This window comes from Petaurus breviceps, unplaced genomic scaffold (genome assembly GCF_028583685.1).
Source record: "Petaurus breviceps papuanus isolate PSGF00001 unplaced genomic scaffold, PetGlider_PUasm1.0 174, whole genome shotgun sequence".
Taxonomy (NCBI): domain Eukaryota; kingdom Metazoa; phylum Chordata; class Mammalia; order Diprotodontia; family Petauridae; genus Petaurus; species Petaurus breviceps.
Window position 1 is genome coordinate 75,072,299 of NW_027185761.1, and position 22,590 is coordinate 75,094,888.

At 49.7% G+C, this 22,590-nt stretch overlaps 1 protein-coding gene across 1 annotated transcript in view; it reads right to left on the reverse strand.

The window, feature by feature from the left end:
• DLEC1 (DLEC1 cilia and flagella associated protein) overlaps positions 1–22,590 on the reverse strand; it is a 92,196-nt gene that overhangs the window by 8,457 nt on the left and 61,149 nt on the right. Inside the window, exons 31-39 of the mRNA XM_069084586.1 lie at positions 10,165–10,280; positions 9,626–9,696; positions 7,828–8,231; positions 6,612–6,752; positions 6,120–6,242; positions 5,840–5,934; positions 5,578–5,662; positions 5,059–5,271; positions 2,240–2,401 (exon numbers count right to left, since the gene is read on the reverse strand). Coding sequence (XP_068940687.1) covers positions 2,240–2,401; positions 5,059–5,271; positions 5,578–5,662; positions 5,840–5,934; positions 6,120–6,242; positions 6,612–6,752; positions 7,828–8,231; positions 9,626–9,696; positions 10,165–10,280 — 1,410 coding nt within the window. The remainder of the gene's footprint in view (positions 1–2,239; positions 2,402–5,058; positions 5,272–5,577; positions 5,663–5,839; positions 5,935–6,119; positions 6,243–6,611; positions 6,753–7,827; positions 8,232–9,625; positions 9,697–10,164; positions 10,281–22,590) is intronic.

Sequence of the window (22,590 nt, forward strand, 5' to 3'; positions counted from 1 at the left end):
AAACATATAGGGAACTAAGTCAAATTTACAAGAATACAAGTCATTTCCCAATTGATAAATGGTCAAAGGATATGAACAGGTAGTTTTTAGAGGAAAAAAATTAAAGCTATCTATAGTCATAGGGAAAATGCTCTAAATCACTATTGATTAGAGACATGCAAATCAAAACAACTTTGAGGTACCACATCACACCTATCAGATTGGTTAACATGACAAAACAGGAAAACAATAAATGCTAGAGAAGATGTGGGAAAACTGGAATACTAATTCATTGTTGGTGGAGCTGTGAGCTGATCCAGCCATTCTGGAGAGCAATATGGAACTATGCCCAAAGGGCTATAAAAATGTGCATATCCTTTGACTCAGCAATACCACTACTAGGGCTGTGCCCCAAAGAGATCAAACAAGTAGGAAAAGGACCCACATGTACAAAAATATTTATAGCAGCTCCTTCTATGGTGGCCAAGAATTGGAAACTGAGAGGATATCCATCAGCCGGGGAATGGCTGAACAAGCTGTGGTATATGAATATAATGGAACACTATTGTGCTATGAGAAATGACGAGCAGGCAGACTTCAGAAAATCCTGCAAAGACTTACATGAACTGATGCTGAGTGAGGTGAGCAGAACCAGAACGTCCTACACAGTAACAGCCACAGTCTGCGATGACTGCCTTTAATAGACTTAACCCTTCTCAGCAATGCAAGGCCCTAAGACAGTTCTAAAGGACTCATGGTGGAAAATGCCATCCACATCCAGAGAAGGAGCTATGGAGTCTGAATGCAGAGCAAAGCAGACTCCCTTTTGTTTTGTCTTGTTTTTCTTTCTCATGGTTTCTCCCATTCATTATAACTCTTCTATACAACATGACTAATGTGAAAATAGGAATCTTTAATAGGAATGTATATGTGGAATTTATATCAGATTGCATGCTGTCTTGGGGAGGGAGGGGGAGAAAACTTATGGAACTGAATGTGAAAAACTAAAAATAAATAAATTAACTTAAAAAAAGAAATATGAGTTGCTTAGGGGTAGGCTGAGCTCATATAATAAAAATGACCATATTACCTAATTTATTTACTTATTCACTACCATACCAACCAAACACTAAAGGGTCACTTTATATAGCCACAAAAATTATTTTACAAAATTCATTTGGAGGAGCAAATTATCAAGAACATCAAGAGAATTAATGAAAAAAAGGGGGGGGGGAGTGAGGAGAGAGACCTATCAGTTCCATGTCTCAAACTATACTACAAAGCTCTAATCATCAAAACAGTTTGGTACTGGGAAAGAAATAGAAAGGCTGATCAGTGGAACAGATTACATCTACAAAATACAGAAGCAAACAGGCACCATAATTCAGTGTCTGATAAAAAATAAGAACTCACTATTTGATAAAAACTGCTGGGAAAACAGGAAAGCAGTCTAGAAGAAACTGAGTAGAGACCAGCCTCTTATACTCCATACCAAGATAAACTCCAAATGGGTACATGGCTTAGGCATAAAGTGGAATGAAAAATAAATTACCTGTCAAATCTACGGACAGAGGAACAGTTCATGGCTCGACAAGACATAGAGAGGATCACAGGAGACAAAATAGACAGTTTTAATTACATAAAATTAAAAAGTTTCCACATAAACAGAATCAATACAACTAAAATTAGAAGAGCGGTAGGAAATTGGAAAAAAAATCTTTGCAGCATATTTCTCTAATAAACATCTCATTTCTAAAATATATAGGGGAACGGAACCAAATTTATAAGAACAAGAGTCATTCCCTAATTGATATATGGCCAAAGGATATGAATAGACAATTTTCAGGAAAAAATTCAAGCTGTCAATAGCCATATGAAAAACTGCTCCAAATCACTAATCCTTAGAGACTCTCACGGCACAAGCCTGGCCACCTGCCCTCCCGGCCTCATTCCAGCTTCTTCCCACCGGGGCCTCTGGGATCCCCAAGGCAGAGTTAACACACTGTCCTTCCCATCAGACTGGCCACTCCAGCCCCAGCCCCATCTGTGAAATGCCAGCTCACTGAGGGCAGAGCATCACTGCAGCCCCAGTGCCCAACCCAAGGCTTCACCCAGGGAGGTGCTCAAAAATGCTTTGGGATAGAATCGTATGGAAAGTGACCCTGGCCTCTAAGGTCTTACAGGCTGTCTCCCTGCTAGAGAAACAGCTTGTGGGTGAATGACCGGCTGCCCACTGGCTTCCCCAGGGAGGCCAACTTGCCTGGGTGGTCTTGTTGGTGTACTCTAACACCAGGTCTTGGCTGAACTCCATTTTCCTGGCCCCTGACTTGTCTTGAAGGATCTTCACTCCTGGGAGCATCTGGTCTGAGGGCAGCTTCTGGTAGGTCAGCAGCTCCAGGGATAGGGAGAAGGACACCTCTATCTGGAGGGACAGGGCCCCGCCTCATCACTGGAGCCAGCTCACCCTCCACCCTCCACATCCCTGCTTCCCATGGCAGGGCCTCGGGAAGGCCGAGGTTGGGGGCTTGGCAGTCTCTCTCATGACTGTGTGAGGCTACACAGACAGGAGGCCAGGCTGGGCTGGGCCAGCAGGCTCAGCCTAGCGCTGAGCACGGTGCAGACACTGCCCGGGCCTCTGGGGCCGCTGCCTACCACGTCCTGGGCATCTAGGAAAACATGCTCCTGATGGGCCCATCACTGGGGCCACACCCACACCCACACCACCATGTCAAGCTGTCAGTCAACAGCCCTGCACTAAGGTACTAGGCATTGTGCTGAGTGCAGGGGACATGCAGGCCCTGCCCCCTGCCCCCTCTTCCCCCCCCCCCCGAGCTCTATCCACTCAAGATGGACACAGTCCAAATGGGGGACAGTGGTAGAGACCCAGGAGCTCAGTCTGGAAGGGGGCTGGGGCCAGAGAGAGTGCTGGGATGGTGAGGAGCACGTGCAGGAAGAGGCCGGGGAAGGCCAGACAGAGACGCCCCAGCTCTGCTCACTTCCCTCCGTAGCAGGCCCTACAGGCCTTGCCAGGTTCTCCCACCGGCTCAGTTCACAGCTCTGTTACTAGAGACGATGCCCTGTGCAGAATCAGACCCAGGGTCCGGCGCAGAACCAGTATAAGAAGCTGTTCTGCTGGACTCAGTGTATGGATTACAAGGGTTTAGTGTTAAATTTTTTTCTGGGGTCAGAAAAGGAAGGGAGAACAAAAACAAATGTTTGTTACTTGAAAAAAAATCATTAAATAAAAGAAAGTAATATGAAAACGACAAACAAGCGGGAAGGTTTAGATTTGATCCTGGAGGGGCCAGTCCCTGGTGGGCACCAGGCATGGGCAGCCCTGCGCCTTGGGAAGGACCCCCAGAGGCTGAGGCAGAGGCCTCGCCAGGGAGGTGCAGTGGCAGCGGGGAGCAGGGCTGATGAGCTGCTGACAATGGTGAATGGGAGAGTGGCCTTGAGTCTGGGGGACTGCCAGGGGGTAGCAGGGAAGGTGAGGAAAGCTGGGAGATGTGGGAAAGAGAATCACTTCTGCTTGGCCTGTGTTGAATCCTGTGTGTCTAGGGGACATCTAGTTTGAGATGTGAGACCAGGAAGGAGGAAGGAGCCCAGGACAAAGGTTAGGGCGAGATATGTCCATTTGAGAATTGTTAGCCTGGAGATGGCAACCGGATGCTGGGCAGCTGATCAGATCCCCAAGGGAAGCAGAGGCAGAAGAGAAGAGGGCCCACGGCAGAGTCCTGAGGGACCCCTGTGGTCAGAGGGCAGGACCAGACGAGGAATCAGCCAAGGAGACAGAGAAAGAGGCGTCAGAGAGGGAGGAGGAGAAAACCGGTGAGGGGTGGGGGGGAGAGAGGGAAAAGAGAGAAAGTGACCCAGACAGACAGAGGGAGACAGAGAGAGTTGGAGCTAGGGAGACAAAGTGGGGAGAGAGACAGAGAAATGGAAAGAGAGAAAGAGAGAGTGACAGAGACAGAGAGAGAATGGAAGACAGAGAAAGAGACAGAGAGAAGAGACAGAGAGAGAGACACACACACACATGGAGAAAGGAGAAGGAGGGAGGAAGGGAGGGAGAGGGAAAGGGGGGAGAGAGAGGGGGGGGGTGCATGACTTTGGGTAGTTTTGATGGCAGGATGAGGGAGGAAACTGGGCTATGAGGGGTGATGAGGAGGGTGGGGTTTCCTGCTGATGACGCCTTTTCCAGGAGCCAAAGGACATGTGTGTGGACAGAAGGGCCAGTGAGGAGTTTTTAGGGGTGTTGGTAGCATGAGGGAAGTGGTCAGACAAGGGGAAGGACTGAAGATAAAGGAAGGAGCAGGGGGATGGGGGGGCAAGTGTTGGAGGAGAGGGGCACGATGGGAACCTTTGGCCAGGGAAGGGCTGGGATAATGGAAGAGAAGGGCCAGCATTGAGGAGGGAAAAGAGGGGGCACCATTGGGCCCAAGAAGTAGAAGGGTGGATCTAGGGGAAAGAGCTTCACTTAGGGAGGGCAAAAGGACTGGCTGGCACCAGAGAAGGTGACATAACAGATGTGTGTGTGTGTGTGTGTGTGTGTGTGTGTGTGTGTAGGAGGAAGGAGGCTTGCGAGGGGAGTCAGGGCAGGAGGACGGGGCAGTGGACAGTAGCAATGACTGACCATAGGCTGGGGAGCAGACAGACCCAGGTGCCACCCACGCCAAGTGCGTCCCACTGAGCAGTCTCCACAGCGCTGAGCCTTGGGCTCTGAGATTTACAATGCACTGGCCTCCTTCCAGAGAGTGACTTAGGTGACAGCCCCAGCAAGGTGCTCCTGCCTCAGTGGGGCTGGGGGAGAGCTGGCACCTAGGCTCTATGCTTGTCTCTACATGGTTACCCAGCCTCCCCAGGAGGTGAGGACCCCCACAGGGGGCAGGAGGTGGTGTCCCCACCCCCACTCCAAGCCCCACAGAGATGGGCAGCTGAGACTGGCCAGCAGGAAAAACGTGGGAAGTTTCTAAAGCAATCCTCACCCAGCCCAGGGGCTGCATGTCCTGGTCACAAGCTGGCTAAGCCTGCCAAGCCATTCCCCCTAGGGAGCCCTCCCTGGCTTAGCCCGGCCTGGCTTACCAGCATGTTCTGCTGAGGGCTGAGTACAAACTGATCCCCAGCCGGCTCCTCGTTGTCCTCCCCTTCCTCCTCCCTGTCCCATCCTCTCCGGTTGTATTCAGGATTGATCCCCGTGACAGAGAATGGGGGTGCCACCAGGAGCCCAAAGTAGTGGGCCATGTCCGTGAAGTTGTTCAGCTTCAGGCGGTGGGTGGTCACCATCTCAGTGAGCACCTAGAAGTCAGGCCAGAGTGGGCCCCAGTCCTGCCCCTCCCCTCCACTTTATGGGCAGTTTGGCAGAAATCGGAGGGAGGCGGGTGGGTGGGTGAGGACAGAGTGGGCGGGGGGGAGAGGTTTTGGGGCTGTGGGAAAGGGAAGTGTTGGGAGCCAGGACCCTGGACAGAGGCATCCTCCCACCATTTAGGAAGGCTCTGGGCCCCAGAAGTCTCCTCTGCTGAGGGGCTGGGGCATTCCACCTGAGAGCTGGCCTTTCTCTGGGGTGGGGTGGGGGGGTCTGGAGTCCTACCCACACTCACTTACCCCAGTGAGCGGATTGGCTGGGATGAGGTCACTGGCCTGCAGGTAGAACACCATTCCACCATCATAGTCATGTTCAATGCTCAACCTGCCCCAAAGTCAAGGCAGAGTATGGTCAGGACACCTTCTGGCAGCCCTGGCTGGGACTGGGGGTCTGGGAGGAGCAAGTGGGAAGGAAGCCGGATGAAGCCTGGCAGGTCAGGCTGGAGCAGGAGGGATGGGGAGGGTGGGGAAGGCAGAGGAGGATGCTCCCTCTCCCACTCACCGAGTGGGCCGCACAAGGCCGTGAAGGTCCAGGCGGAAGAGCTCAGCATCAAAGTTCTGAGGGCGCTTCACCTTTCCTGGGATCTCTCGAGCAATCTACCCCAGCCCAGAGAGGCCAAGCCACCTCAGGCCAGGCTGCTTGCTGTGGCCGGGTAGGAGGAGCCCTCTCCCTGCTGGTGCCCCTGAGGCAGGCCTCCCTTAGCCTTCCCTGCCTTCGCCTGCCTGCCCTGTTGCAGGGCCCTACAGCTTGGTCTTGTGGCCCACTTGGACCTGAGACTCACCTTGCTGTCCAGGCTCATGAAGCCCAAGGCATAGCTGTTACACACCATCTTGCTGACAGACCCTGGTAGGACCATGGGTGTAAAGGAGACGTGGATGAAGTTGCTCCCAGCAGCTGGAATTACCTGCCACAGACAGATAGAACTTGGTAAGGCCCTACACAGTCACTGCAGGGGGTCAGGAGGCCCCAGACATGGGCCACCAAAGCAGAGGGCTCCCAGGACAGTAGCGTGGCCCTCATAAAGAGGCTGCTAGCATGGACAGCTGGGACCCAAGCCAGCCAAGGGCCGAGCCCTCGCCTGGAGCCTTCCCACCCTGCCTCCTCCTCTGAAGACTCCCCACTGACCACATCCCTGGGCTACGTCCTGCAGCTGGCAGCCCTTGGAGGGAGGAAGGGAGGATAAGGCGGTTTGGGTGGGGGCCCCACGGCGGAAGAGGCAGGTGGAAGAGGGGCAGGGAGGCCTGCGTCTAGGAGCTGAGGGGAGCTCACTCACCAGCTGCTTGGGAGTGATGGAGTAAGGGTCGTCAGAGAGTACCCCGTCGTGGGGCCGCAGGATCAGTGAGATGATCTTGGGGTCCCCCTCGGCCATGAATGGGAAAGGTACTTCTTCACTCTCCATTCTGTCCTGGTGTTTCTTACAAAACAAAGCCACCCCCCCCCAAGTGTGAGGCTTGGGGCCAGGTTAAGCAGAACTGGGGCCATCCTCCCATGGCTGGAGCAGCAATGACCTGGCCACTTCCAGGCAGCTGGTAAGCACTGGGGGGAGGGGAAGAGGAAAGGCCTGGGCCCAGAGGTGCTCACTCCCTCCCATCCTGCATGGAGACCAGGCATGTCTTGGCTGGTCAGCCAAACTCTGGGCCTCTGCACAAGTCAGGCACAGCCATGCTCAAGGCTCTAGGCCATCCCCTCTTTGGCCGGCCTTGTCAGCTCCCAAGGGCTCAGTGACCCCCAGCCCAGCCTATTGGACCTCTGGGGTCAGATGTCCTGCAGGCATCTCCAAGTCCACAGCTTTGCCCCTAAGGCCATTGTTCCTGACCATCTCCTGCTTCTCCCTCCTCCCTCCCAATCCCCCACATTCAAGTCCTCCCCATCCCTTAGGCCTGTCTCCACTCACCCATTCCCAGATTCGCTAGCAGGCTTCCAACAGTCATTCCCACTAGCCTGGGGCATGGACAGACCTACACTGGCTTCCTGGCAGCAGCTCCCCATGGCCTCAAGCATCTGGCTTTTCAAAGGCCATCCCTCCTCTGGCTCCCACCTGTCTTTCCAGAATGATCTGCCTGGAATTCCCCTCACAGTCAGACTGGTTACCTGGCTCCTCCTTTCTCCTGCCTTAGCCAGGCTGTCCCCTGGGCTTGGAATCCATCCCTAGCTCTGCCAGTACTTCCCCTTCTTCAAGACCAGTGCAGGGCCTCTCCTCTCTTCTCCCCCTGAGGCTTCCTCCTAGTTCAGAAGCCCCTCACTCCTTGCCTGGACAATTGCAGCAGCCTCCTTCCTGGCCTCCCAGCCTCCCAGCTTCAGCCTTCTCCTCCTCCCCCCCCAAAGGTCTCTTCCTCAGCAGAGCTCTGACCACCCAAGCTCTCTGCTCAAGAAGCGCCCATGGCCCCCACCTCCTCCAGGATAAATGACCAACTTGTCTGCTGGGCAGTCGGGCTCCAGACCAGCAGGTCCATGGGCTGTTCCCTGGCACCAGGCCTTCCATCTCAGGCCTCTGTTTCTTGGCTGGCTTCACCTCTAACCCCTCCCGATTCCCTGGCCATTCCTTTGCCCTCATTTTGGGGGACAGGGAGATGTTTCTCTCCTACTTTGTGCCGGGGGACTTGGCACACAGCTTTCTGGATTGCCATCCAGGCACGTCCCCTGATCCCACCTGGTGGCCCCGTGCTAGGGGAAGAGATACTCACAGCTTCCAAGGGGTTTGCACTGCCCAGGGAGACGGAGGACTGGTCAGAGCTGGGCACCAAGGAGGAGTCGCTCTTGGGCTCTTCCTTGGACTCGAGCTCCACCCCAGCAGCATCCCTCAGGGGGAAGGGTGTCCCATACAGCACCAAGCAGTCTACGAGCTTGTCTTCACTCTCTTTGGGGTTATAGGTCTCCCAGTCTATCCTGATGTCTGCATTGTCAAACAGTTGGAAGGAGAGTGAGGTGGGGAGAGAGCAGAATGGTGAGAGGAAGGGAGAAGTGGGAGCCACAGGGCAGGAGGGACCCCCAAGAAAATTCCAGGAGTATCAAGCAGGGACCAAAGGATACTGGGTAGTGGGGGAGGGGCCCAGTACTGGGGGAGCCTCCTGGCACTGGGGACCAGTTTGAGGGAGCTGCCTGGATCCCTGCATCTTTAACAAAGTCCAGTATAGATATGTGGGAGTTACTGTCACCCTAGACAACATCTGGGGCTTTTCCCAGGACCAGTCTTGTCTCCACACTCCCAGGGCAGATGGCAGGGAGGGAGAAATCAAAGCCTCATCAGGGCAGTGGCTCACCTCAAGTCAGGGTTATTCCCCCAGGCTCTCTCACTTACCCTGTGCTCCTAGGAATGACAAGGCCAACAGGGCTGGTCCTAAAAAGGGGGCCCCTTGTCTTCTGGGTTCCAGATCCCTCCCACTTCCCAGCCTCCTGGGGGCTCCCAGTCTATAAACCTGCTGCCTCCTGGCCCAGGGCTCCTGACATTGGCCAAGGACTCTGATCGCAGGCAGAGACCTGGAGAGATGCAATGTGGTTAGCAGCCCCAAGTTAGCATCTACATATAACCTGCTTGCATGGCAAAGAGCCAAAGTAAAGGCCTCCCAGGCACTGTACAGGCCAATGACTCCCTCACCAGAAAAGTAGGTCCAAAGGGGCTCAGGAGAGACACAGACACTGAGGGATGTCTGCCCAAAACAGGCAGGGACAGCTGCAGAGGTAGGAAAAGCCCTTGTTCTTGGGGTGCAGCCCTAGCTCAGCCATGTGACTCTAGAAGAAGTCTCTAAGGGGCAATTGGTACTTCGGCCCTGGCATCCCAGAGCACCAGAGGAGGCAGATGCTGAGAAAGTAGACCACTGGGGTCTCTGGGGGAGAGGACAGGTCCTGGACAGGCCATTCAAGCTTCTGTTCCCTGAATGTACAATAAGGGAACCTAGACAAGCTCTAAATAGGCTGAGGGCCACTCCTCCTTCCTGGGCCCACCAGTGGAGCAGGCCCTTTGGCAACCACCAGGCATGACTGCACACATGTGCGTGCATATACACACTTATGCATGCCCCAAACTGACACAAAGCATGTGAGTGGGCTGGGCCGGGCCTGGCCTTGGGACTGCCCTGCCCACCTGCACCTGGGTGCCCTCTGCTCCCAGTCCGGCACCTTGCATTTACCACAGTTTATGTCTTTTCTCTCCAACTGGTCTACAAGCTCCTTGAGAGCAGAGACTGCGTCTTAGACGTCTCGGTCTCCCCCACGGCAGCTAGCACAGTGACCTGCATGTATAGTAGGTTCTTGGTAAACGTTTGTTTATTTACTGACTGAAAGTCTTACCGTAAGGACTGGAGTTATTCAGACGGAGAGTGCGGGAGATGGTGTCTCCTCCAGAGATCTGAGTGCCAAACCTGGGAAGGGAGGAGATAGCCCTTCGCTCAGCAGCTGCCCAGGGCCGGCCTGGGGAACAAGCCCAGGGAGAAGGGGCCCGGCCCAGCCAGGGGCTTGGGCAGTGGGCAGCCAGGGACCCCAAGAAATCTCAAGTGGTTTCATGGAGTCAACAGGCCAACAGTGCCAAGTCTGGGCTCTGGATGAAGAAGTACTGGTGCCAAGTCTGGTTCTTCTCCAGCAACGGACCTCAACAGATACTAAGTAACCCCTTAGAAGGAAGAAGAGAAGGCCAAGTTTAAAGCCCCTTGGAAGGAGGGAGGCATGGCAGGACCAGAACAGTGGGAGACTGATGAGGATCCTGCCAACAGACTCAGCAGGAAGGTCACAGAGACAGGTCTGCCTGGGGCCCGCTGGGACACAGTTGCCTGCTCTAAGCCCTGTTCTCTAGTGGCTTCTCCTGCCCCAGCATGGTGGCCCCTGGGAAGTACCTGATGACTTGGTCCTGGGGAGGCTCATCAGCCAGGTGGGTAGTCCTAAACAACGTGATGGGGCAGCCCACTACGCCCATGTGGACCAGAATGATGGTTGGAGGCAGGTCTTCCACCTAGGGACAAGGGCCATGTTCAGACTGTTTAACTGAGCTCCCATCAGGTCATTCCCCTGCTTTCCGGGGTCTCCCCTTGCCTCTCCCAGACCAAATCCTTTGGCTGGGAGATAGACAATGGAATGAGTGATGGGCCTGGAGTCAGAAGCCCCAGTCCAAATCTCAGCACAGCCATTTTCTATGTGGCATGATGCTAGCAAATTTCCCTCCTTCCCTGGAGCTGGGTATCCCTCCCTCCCTCTCTGCCTGGCCCTCACATACCTACCAGTCTGGACTCCCAAACTCTTGGGCATTGTCACACTCTAGAAATCCTGCCTACCCTTCCCAGTCCAGCTCAATGGACCTTTGGCAGTTGGGTAGCAGTTAGAGTGAGGGTGACATGAGTTCAAATCCTGCCTGGGGCACATACTCCCTGTGGCCCTGAGTCATCAACTGCCAATCTTTGGGTTTCAGTTTTCCCTCTGTAACCCTAGCCTCCAAATGAGACCTCCCCCCACCCCCCACCACAGAGTACTCTGACAACATTACAATGTTGCAGAAGCACACGCTTTCTGCACTAAGGGGGCTGTCCCGAATACAGGAGTCATCAGTCTGGCCCCACAGGGGAGTGACTTCTGGGCATCAGCATCACTGCAGGCATCATCACTATGCCATCCTCTCCCGAGGACCAAGGAGTGGGAATGTGAAGCCAGGAGACTTCTGCTAGGAGTAGTGAGGCATGCCCTGCTCTTAAGGAGCCATGCTCTGCACAGAGGCATAAGAGGGGATGGTCTGCCCTCCCCAAAGAAAGAAGACTGGCAATTCACTGTTTTGTCTTTTTATTAATATCTTTAGTTTGACATCACCTTTGATTCCAAAGAGATTCACTTTTCTCCTACTCAAAGGGGGCCTTCCTTGGTAACAAAGAACTGGAAGAGGGGAAAAAAGTCTTTCAAAACTAACCTGGAAGGGGAGAGACTAGGTGGCGCAGTGAATAGAGCACTGACCCTGGATTCAGGAGGACCTGAGTTCAAATCTGGCCTCAGACACTTAACACTTGCTAGCAGTGTCACCTTGGGCAAGTCACTTAACCCCAATTGCCCTGCCTTCCCACTTCCAAAAAAAAAACCTAACCTGGGACCTCCAATACCTGTAAAATAAATGACTCTATACAAATTTTGGAGCTACAGAATTCATAAAGTGACAGAGAGAAACAAATCTCCCACTGAAGACAGCCTGGCAGGCTGACAGGGTCTATCACACCCAGGCTCAGAGCCAAGCACAGTCCCATGGGAGCCGTACTGGCCCAGACTCGCGGCCCAGACCAAATTAGACCTCAGGAGAGTGGATCACTAGCAGCTGTGGTGGTTTTCTGACATTTCAACCCACAAATGCCAAAGAGAAAGTAAAAGGTCAGTGGGGAGCCCTGTTAGAGCTGGGTGGGAGAAGAGCATGGTCAGGTCCCTGTCCCTGGGGCAGTAGAGGTGGTGATGGTGTGGGGGCTGCAGCTGCTGCCCCATGGCTGTCTCTGGAGCTCCTGGCCTGCAGATAGTAGGGGGACCAAGCAACCATTCAGAGGGTAATTGCTCTTGCTTTGACCTGCTTGGATCTGGGTCACCGTCTTGGGCAGTGGTCCTGGGGTGAGGAACACTAGTGTGCCGGAGCTTGTGGTGGCTGTAGAAAGGGTGCCCTCCTTATAGCTCTGACAACAGCTCTGACACAACTGTGAAAAACCCCAGAAATTTGGGACACAGCAACTCTGAAAGCAGAGTTCTACCCTGGCAAAGAGCTCAAAAGTCAAGTAATTGGCTCAAGATGAGCAAGCAAAGGAAGCATAATCAGACCATAGAACCTTTTTTTGGGGAAAAAGAGGATCAAAACATAGAACCAGAAGAAGACGACAAAATCAAAACTCCTGCATCAAAAGCCTCCAAGAAAAATATGAACTGGTTGAAGGCCATGGAGGAGCTCAAGAAGGATTGTGAAAATCAAGTAAGAGAAGTGGAGGAGAAAGTGGGAAGAGAAATGAGAATGCTAGAAAATAATGAAAAACAAGTCAATAGCCTGACTGAAGAAAATAACACCTTAAAAATAGACTAATTCAAATGGCAAAAGAAGCCCAAAAAGCCAGTGGGAAGAATGCCTTAAAAAGCCAAAATCCAATTGCCCAGATGGAAAAGGAATTTCAAAAACTCACTGAAGAGAATAATTCCTTCAAAATTAGATTGGAGCAAATGGAAGCTAACGACTTTATGAGCAATCAAGATACTATAAAACAGATCCAAATAAATGAAAAAAATAGAAGGCAATGTGAAATATTTCATTGGAAAAACCACTGACCTGGAAAATAGATCCTGGAAAGAAATTTAAAAATTATTGGACCACCTGAAAGCCATGATCAAAAAAAGAGCCTAGAAATCATCCTTCAAGAAATTCCAGAGGAAGTTGGGGGTAGAGCCAAGATGGTGGCATAGAAGCAGGAAAACTTCTTGAGCTCCCCCCATAACCACCTCAAATACCTATAAAATATGACTCTAAACAAACTTTAGAGCCACAGAACCCACAAAGTGACAGAAACAAATCTCCTGCTGAAGGCAGCCCTGCAGGCTGGCAGGAAGGGTCCATCACAGCTCGCTGGGAGCTAATCCCCACCCTGCGTGAGCCTGTGGTTTTAGCCACAGGGTGGTCCCAACCAACAGTGGCAGCAGTGGACTTTATGAGAGTGGATCACCAGCAGCTGTGAAAGTTTTCAGAATTATCAATCCATAAATGCCAAAGACAAAGTAAAAGGTCAGTGTGGACTTTGAGGGAACAGTGGGACCAAGAGTGCTGTCTGGCCTCTGCCCCTGGGGTGAGAAGGCAAGAAGTAACAGAGGTGCTGTGGCTGTGTAGCTGCCGCCACGTGGCTGCTTCAGAGCTCCTGGCCTGTAGATCATAAGGGGACCAAGTGACCATTCTGAGGGGTAATCACTCTTGCTTTAACCTGGTTGGATCTGGATTGCTGTCCTGGGTAGAGGTCCTGGGGTGTGTGAACAGGTGCCAGAGCATGTGGAGATTTCAGAGAGGGCACCCAAATAATAGCTCTGGTGCTGTGAAAACCCCAGCAATTTGGGACAAAGCTCCCCTCTCTGGAAGCAAAAGAGTTCTACTGTGGCAAAAAGTTCAGAAGTCAAGTAATTGAGTGGCAACATGAGTAAGCAAAGGAAGCAAAGCAAGTACAGCAAACCTTAGATTCCTTTTTTTTTTTAAAGCAATCGGGGTTAAATAACTTGCTCAAGGTTACATGGCCAGTTATTTTTGGGTGTGGTGCTAAGTATCTGAGCCCAGATTTGATCCAGGTCATCCCAACACTGGAGCCGGTGCTCTTACTCGCTGAGCCACCTGGCCGCCCCCTTAGATTCCTTTTTTGGGGACAAAAAGGATCAAAGCATGGAGAAGGAGGAAGACAACGAAGTCGGAACTGCTGCATCCATCAAAAGCTTCCAAGAAAAATATGAATTGGTTATTGATAGAGTCACGAGTGTGAGAGACACTGCGGCAGTCACAAGATGTCAGAGAAAGTGCACGTGACCTCTGAGGGGCAGGAGCTTGGAGATGTGGAGGCCGACTCTGCTGGGCCGTAAAGCCCAACATGGCATTGAGCACAGGGCCGTGGGGGCCGACTCTGCTGGGTTAGGAAAGGCCAACGTGGCACTGAGTGTGCCCCATAAACATGGACTCCTCTTAACACATACTCCTTTGCCTTGAACTCAGGAGAGTGTGCGATTTGCTCCCACATGTCGTGTGGTGGGGTGGTGGCCGGAGGGGGTGCACGTGGCTTTCTGAGGGATGTTGTTGGGACAGCTTTGCCTGGGGGTTAACGAACCAGGGACAAGGGAGTTTCAGGTGCAGTGATGTGAGAGTGATACTCTGCATGGCAATGCCTAAAGGACTTCTGGGAAGGACTTTGCTCCTTTGTCTCATCTGATGTACTCGGGAAAGAACATGATTGGCCCTGCAAGGCATGGCCCACAAGGTTTATAAATAGGGGAGATAGAGGAAGTTAGTTAGTTCCCCTTCCTGTTTGCTTGCAGTGCAGTTAAGATGTAACCGAATAACCAGCTTCGCATCATACTTTTCGTATCCTGGGTGTTCTGTGGGGGTAAGTTCTTCTTGGAGACAAGAAGCCGGAGACCTCCGAAGACTGGGTATAAGGTAAGACATTGCTGGAGTTGGGACTGGGAACCTAACAGGTTATGGGCCATAGAGGAGCTCAAGAAGGATTTTTAAAACTAAGTAAGTGAAGTGGAGGAAAAATTGGGAAGAGAAATGAGAATGATGCAAGAAAATTATGAAAAGAGAGTAAACAACCTGACTGAAGAAAATAACACTTTAAAAAAAAAAGACTAACTCAAATGACAAAAGAGGCCCAAAAAGCCAATGAGGGGAAGAATGCCTTAAAAAGCCAAATTTGCCTGATGGAAAAAGAATCTCAAAAGCCCACTGAAGAGAATAACTCCTTCAGAATTAGATTGGAGCAAACAGAAGCTAAGAACTTTATGAGAAATTAAAATACCATAAAACAGATCCAAACAAATGAAAAAAAAAGAAGGCAACATGAAATATCTCATTGGAAAAACTACTGACCTGGAAAATAGATTCAGGAGAGATCATTTAAAAATTATTGGACTACCTGAAAGCCATGATTAAAAAAAGAACCTAGAAATCATCCTTCAAGAAATTCTCAAGGAAAATTGCCCTGATGTTTTAGAACGAGAGGGAGAAATAGAAATTGAAAGAATTCACTGATCACCTCTTGAAAAAGATCCCAATAAGGAAATTTCTAGGAAAATTATAGCCAGATTCTGGAGTTCCCAGATCAAGGAGAAAATATCACAAGTAGCCAAGAAGAAACAATTTGAATATTGTGGAAACGCAATCAGAATAACACAAGATCTAGCAGCTTCTCCATTAAGGGATCAAAGGGCCTGGAATATGATATTCCAGAGATCAAAGGAGCTGGGATTAAAACCAAGAATCACCTACCCAGCAAAACTGAGTATGTTTCAGGGGAAAATATGGTCATTCGATGAAATAGAGGACTTTCAAGTATTCTTGATGAAAAAACCAGAGTTGAACAGAAAATCTGACATTAAAATACAAGAAGCAAGAGAAGCATGAGAAGGTAAACAGGGAAAAGAAATCATAAGGAACTTATCAAAGTTGAGCTATTTTCATTCTTACATGGAAAAACGATAATTGTAACTTAAGAAACTTTTCTCAGTATGAGGATAGTTGAAGAGAATATATATATATATATATATATATGTATACACACACATATATATATGTGTGTATACACATATATATATATATGTCTATATAGGAGGGTATATGTGTGTATGAATATATATGTGAGTGAGTATGTGTACAGGTATACATAGACAGAGGGCACAGGATCAATTGAATAGGAAGGTATGGTATTTTAAAAATAAAATTAAGAGGTGAGAGAGGAATATAATGAGAGGAGATAGAGAGAGACAGAATGGGGTAAATTATCTCATATAAAAGAGGCAAAGGAAAACTGTTACAATGGAGGGGAAGAAAAGGAAGGCAAAAGGGAATGGGTCAACCTTACTCTCATTGAATTTGTCTTAAGGAGGGAATAACATACACACTAAACTGGGTATCTTACTCTACAGGAAAGTAGGAGGGAAGGGGATAAGAGGGGTATGATAGAAGGGAGGGCAGATTGGAGGGAGGGTAGTTAGTTAGAAGCACACACTTTTAAAAAGGGACAGGGTCAAAGTAGAGAATAGAACAAGTGGGGGGCAGGATAGGATAGAGGGAAATACAGTCGGTCTTTCACAATATATCCACTATGGAATTGTTTTGTGTAACTACATATGAACAACCTATATCAAATTGCTTATCTTCCCAGTAAGGGTGGGTGACAAGGGAAGAAGGGAAAGAATCTGGAATTCAAAGTTTTAAAATAAAATGTTCAAAAAAATCATTTTATATATACATATTATATATATATATATATATATATTCTTTTTTTTACATGCACTGGGATATAAGATATACAGGCACTGGGATATGGAGATCCATCTTGCCCTACTGGAAAGTTGGAGGGGGAATGGGGGAGAATATAGGAGAGAGCAGATTAGGGGATAGGGTATTCAGTGGGATTGTTGTTCTGGGGTGGTGGATAGGGGAAAGATGGGGAGAAAATTTGTAACTCAAAATCTTGTGGAAATGAATGTTGTAAACTAAAAATAAACAAAAATTAAAAAAAGAAATCAAGGAAAATTGCCCTGATATTCTAGAACCAGAGGGCAAAATAGAAACCAAAAGAATTTACTGATCACCTCTTGAAAAAGATAGCAAAAAGAAAACTCCTAGGAATGTTATAGCCAAATTTCAGAGTTCTCAGGTCAAAGAGAAAATATTACAAGCAGCCAGGAAGAAACAATTTGAGTATTGTGGAAACACAATCAGGATAACACAAGATCTAGCTGCTTCCACTTTAAGGGAATCGAAGGGCTTGGAATGTGATATTCCAGAGGTCAAAGAAGGCAGGATTAAAACCAAGATTCACCTAACCAGCAAAAATTAGTATAATACTTCAGGGCAAAATATGGATATTCAATGAAATAGAGGACTTTCAAGCACTCCTGATGAAAAAAATCAGAGCTGGGGGCAGCTAGGTAGCACAGTGAATAGAACACCAATCCTGGAGTCAGGAAGATCTGAGTTTAAATTCGGCCTCAGACACTTAACACAAAAAATAGCCATATGACCTTGGGCAAGTCACTTAACCACAATTGTCCTCCAAAAAGCAAAAAAAGAAAAAAGTAGAGTTGAACAGAAAATTTGACTTTCAAATGCAAGAAGCAAGAGAAGCATGTAAACAGTAAAGAGAAATCATAAGAAACTTAATAAAGCTGAACTATTTCCATTCGTAAAGGGAAAGACCATATTTGTAACTCATGAGACTTTTCTCAGTATGAGTATAGTTGAAGGTATTATATATATATATATATATATACACACACACACACATACACACACATTTGCATATATGTATGTATGTATAGGTGAGTATAGGTGTGTATGTATATATGTGTGCACATATATACATAGTCTGAGGGCACAAGGTGAGTTGAATGAAGGAATGATATAAAAAAATAAAATTAAGAAGTGAGAGAAGAATATATTGGGAGGAGAGGGGGAGAGATAGAATGGGATGGATTATCTCAAATAATGGAGGCAGGAGAAGGCTGTTACAATGGAGGGGAAGAGCAGGAAGGTGAAAGGGGATGGGACAACCTTACTCACATTGGATTTGGCTGAAGGAGGGAATAACATACACACTCAATTGGGTATCTTACCCTACAGGAAAGTAGGGGGGAAGGGGATAAGAGCGGGGATGACAGGAGGGAGGATTGGTGGAGAGGGTGGTTAGAAGCAAACACTTTTGAAAAGGGACAGGGTCAAAGGAGAAAATAGAATAAATAGGGGTGGGATAGGATGGAGGGAAATATAGTTATTCTTTCACAATATGACTACTCTGGAAATTTTTTGCATCACTATACATGTATAACCTATATTAGATTGCTTGTCTTCTCAGTGGTAGTGGGTGAGGAAGGGAGAAGGAAGAGAATCTGGAACTCAAAGTTTTAAAAACAAATGTTTAAAAAAATTGTTTTTTTTTTACATGCAACTGGGAAGATATACAGGCACTGGGGTATAGAAATCCATCTTGCCCTACTAGAAAGTAAGGGGAAGAATTGGGGGGGGGATATAAGAGAGGCCAGATTGGGGGAAGGGGTATTCAGAGAGGAGTGAGAGAGAGTCAGAGAGGAGTGAGAGAGAGAGAGAGAGAGACAGACAGACAGACAGACAGAGAGACAGAGTCAGAGAGGAGTGACAGAGACAGAGAGGGACAGAGTCAGAGAGGAGTGAGAGACAGAGAGAGACAGGGAGAGAGAGGGACAGAGAGTCAGGGAGGAGTGAGAGACAGAGAGAGACAGGGACAGAGAGAGAGGGACAGAGACAGAAAAGAGTGAGAGAGAGACAGAAAGAGAAGGACAGAGAGAGTCAGAGAGTAGTGAGAGACAGAGACAGAGAGAGAGAGACAGACAGGAGTGAGAGAGAGAGACAGAGAGAGAGGGGCAGAGAATCAGAGAGGAGTGAGAGACAGTAGGCTTGCCATCTTGGGGTGGGGGTATGGGAGAGATGGGAAGAAAATCTGTAACTCAAAATCTTTGGTAAACACTTAAAACTTAAAATAAATTAAAAAAAATAAAGTTATCACTCACAGCTAAAAACAAAAAAAAAAAAAACCAAAAAAAAAAAAAACCTGGACAGAGAAAGTGTCTGCAAGTTGGGAATGGGGTCTGTGCTGTGTTGCCCTCTCTTCTCTCCAGGTTTTCAGGACTCCTGCCTCTTTGTCTCCTCCCTCTCTCTCCTCTCTCTGTCTCTCATTCCTCTCTGACTCTCTCTGTCTCTGTCCCTCCTCTCTGCCTCTATCTCTCTCTCACTCCTGACTCTGTGTCCCTGTCTGTCTCTGTCTCTCACTCCTCTCTGACTCTCTCTGTCCCTCTCTCTGTCTCTGTCCCTCCTCTCTGGCTCTTACTCCCCTCTGACTCTCTCTCTGTCTCTCACTCCTCTCTGACTCTGTGTCCCTCTCTGTCTCTCACTCCTCTCTGACTCCCTCTGTCCCCCCTCTCTGACTCTCTGTCCCTCTCTGTCTCTGTCTCTCCTGGTTCTTCTCCTTCTCTAATGGCTCCTCCTCTGTCTCCTTTGCAGGACCCTCCTCCAGACCACGCCCTTTACCAGTTGGTGTCCTGGGGTCTCTTCTCTTCTTCCTCTACAGGGATCTCATCAGCCTCCCCTGACTTAATTCTCCCTACACAGATAAGTTTCAGATCTGTGGGTCTAGCAGCTTTCTCCCAATCTCTGGGCTCAGATCTCCAGCTACCTCACAGATATCTCTAACTGCATGTCCAGAGATGTCTTACACTCGCTGTGTCCCAAACAGACCTTATTCTCTTTCCCTGAAACATACGGCTCCCAGTTTCTCTTTACTGTCCAGAGCCTTACCTTCCTCCCTGCCCTCTCAGGTTCACAACCTAGGAATCATCCCGGCTCCTCACTCCCTCTAACTGCTACCTCCCCTTGCCCCCTCCCCCATCCAATCTATAGACAAATCCAGTCATTTCTGCCTTCATGGCATCTCTCTCCAGGATGTCTCTGTCTCTCCTTTGACAGGGCAGCCCCCATTATATCACATCCATGCCTGCTGGCTGTTGTGACTGCCATGAGCCTCTTCCCATTCCAGACCCTTCTGCAGGAGCTACCAAAATGATCCTCCTGAGCTGTAGGTCTTTCCTCCCTCCCCCCTTCCCTCCCCCTCCTCCCCTCCCAGCCGCTCCCTTATGAGCTCCAGGATCTAACACAAACAGCCCCTTCCTACCTCCGCAGCATTCTTTCCCCTTCTAGTCTGTGATCCAGCTGCCAGACCCCCATTCCTCTTTCTGCCTCCTGGCTCCCCTGGTTTCCTTCAAGGCTTAAGCCAATTCCTGCCCTCTATTTTTTTTTTTTTTGCTTTTGGGAGGGCAATTGGGGTTAAGTGACTTGCCCAAGGTCACATGGCTAGTTTTGTTTTAAGAGTCTGAGGCTGGATTTGAACTCAGGGCGACTCCAGGTCCAGTGCTCTGTTCACTGTGCCACCTAGCTGCCCCTAGTCCTGGCCTCTAGAAGAAGCCATTCTTATGCTCAGTCCTCCACAGGTCGTCCCCTCTGCTGGGCTGTGAGCCTCTCCAGGGCATCCCTGCAGGTGCCCGGGCGGGCCCAGAGCAGGCACCTCTTTGCGTCTTCAGGATCTCCGGGGGTTCCGCTCCTCACTTTTGCAGTTCTTTGCCTTCTCACTGTTAGAGCGCCTCTGCTTCTCTGCTCACTGTCCTCGGCCTCGGTCCCCTCACCTCTCTGTGCTTCTCTGTATGCGCGCATTACCCCCAGAGAACACTCATTGAGCCATTCCCCAGTGGATGGACCACGATGATTTTATTTCTAGTCTGCTACCAAAGCCCTGACCATTCTCGTGCCTGGATGGGGCCTCGGGACATTGGTCTGAATACCTGAGGACACAAGTTGATGCCCCAGACCCGGGATGGAGAGAGGGCTCGGAATCCCAGGAGAGGCTGCAGGCAGGGCTACCTTGCTTCATAGGATTCTCAGCCATCTCATCTTGGAACGCTCAAATGGAGGTCTTTTCCACTTCCCCCCACAAGCATTTCCTACAGACGATGAAGAGGGAGAGGAATTATCTAAAGAAGCAGACGGGAGCCTCTGCCAGATCAGGCCAGGACATACAGTGAGAGCTGGTAACCTCCGCGCCCCTGCTTCTCTGGGATTCATTCCTTTAAAAAGGGAATTGGAAGAGGTGGAGTGAGGATGAGGAAGGAACAGGAAGAAGTGTGCACAGATCAATCTTTTCAGCCACCTCCAACGCTGAGGTTTTCTTGGCAAAGGTGCCTCCGGCAGTTTACTATTTCCTTCTCCACCTCACTTTACAGACAAGGAAACTGAGCCAAACAAGGTTAAGGGATGTGCCCAAGGCCACACAGTGAGTTTCTGAGGCCACATTTGAACTCAGGAAGATGAGTCTTCCTGACTCCAGGCCCACCACTATACACACACACACCAGCCTGAAATTTGATCAAGAAATTCAAGGAAAAAAATCAGAGTGAATTATTTTTCCAGCCCAAGACAGCACAGAGAGACAAATAAAGAGATCTGAGGATCAGGTCCAGTTTCCAGGAACACAAAAAACCAAGGCAGGAAGAGATCCCTGAGCTGGAGCTGCAGGTAGGACCTGGTCCCATGTCACTAACCAGTTCTGGGTCCCATGCGGAGGGTGGACTGAGGAAGGGCCAGTGCCTAAGAGTGAGAAGCTGAGGGTAATGGTTAGGGGCTCTCGCTGTCTGCTGAGCAAGAACAGCTCAGAAGCAAAAGCAGCCATGTGGCTTGGAGCCTAGGCGCAGAGTTGAGCTCTGGCTGAAGCCTGCAGGGGAATGACCCAAGGGGAGGCTGCCCATGAGTCCAGCAACAACAGTCTGCTGCAGCTGCCTACCAAGGACAAGTTCAGAACCAAAGCTGGAACTCCTAGAACTCAGACAAAGACTTGATCCTGCATCACATCCCTCTGGGACCACTGAGGGCTTGGAACCCTGACCCTGCGCTGACTGAGATCCCAAAGAAGCCACACTCAGCACGCAAAGATCCATAGGACAGAAGCACATCCCAAGCAGGGAGAACTAGCAAACGGGAGCAATAGCCCCCAGGAAGTCCGAGCTGGGGCACGCGGCTTTTCTTCGATTCCCCTGTCCTTCCACAGCAATCTCGTCACTTTTTCTAGCTTCATAAAACAATTCTTTGGTGGTTTGGTACAGCAATGAATAAGTAAACTAACTTGGGTAACGCTGCCATGTTTACTATTAGTATGCAATCAGTGTTTTTCCAGTGGTTGAGGTCTGTCTGTAGCTGGGTTCATGTAGTCCCTTTGTGTCCTGGCATCTAAACTCTGAAGAGGGTTATACTGTCTGCAGTTATTTTAAATGGAATTTCTCTGTCTCTTTCTCTTGGGTTTTGTTGACGATATATAGAAAAGCCCATGATTCATGTGGTTTGTTTATGTCCTGCAGCTTTAGTAAAGCTGTTAATTGTTTCATAAATGATTATTCCATTCCGTTCCACTCCAAAGGTTTAGGAACACTGATGAAGACAATGACCAACCACAATCCGAGAAGACTCCTCCAGGTGATGGGTTTAGAGAGCAGACGGGGGCACGTGGGTATCTCTACCGAGGAACAGACAACTGGGCTCTGCCCAAGGGCGGGGCTTGCTTAGCTGAGTCTTTGTAATGGCTTTTGTTTTTCTTGTCTTCTCAGTGGAGTTGGTGTGAGGAGAGCAAAGGAAGACGGGAGGGAGACAATTCAGATGTGAAAAAAAAAATCACATTTTTTTTTTTTAAAGAAGGGACCTGGAAGGCACTGCTCATAGCAAATACCAACCGGGTCTGTGATCTTACCACAGTTCAGAATTTCCCACCAAGGGTCAAGCTGCAACCAATCCCTGCCTCCTTCAAGGTGACTCTTGTCCATGTCCTCGGCCAAATTCCCTCCAAGGTGCTGCTCCACGTGCTTGAAGACCTCCCGCCTCCCCTCATGTCTCAAGGGCACCGCTGGAACACTGGCCATCCGCATCCCTCCACCTTGCCCTGCCACTGGCACATCCTTTACAAGCCCCCCCCCCCCCCCCCCCCCCCCCCCCCCCCCCCCCC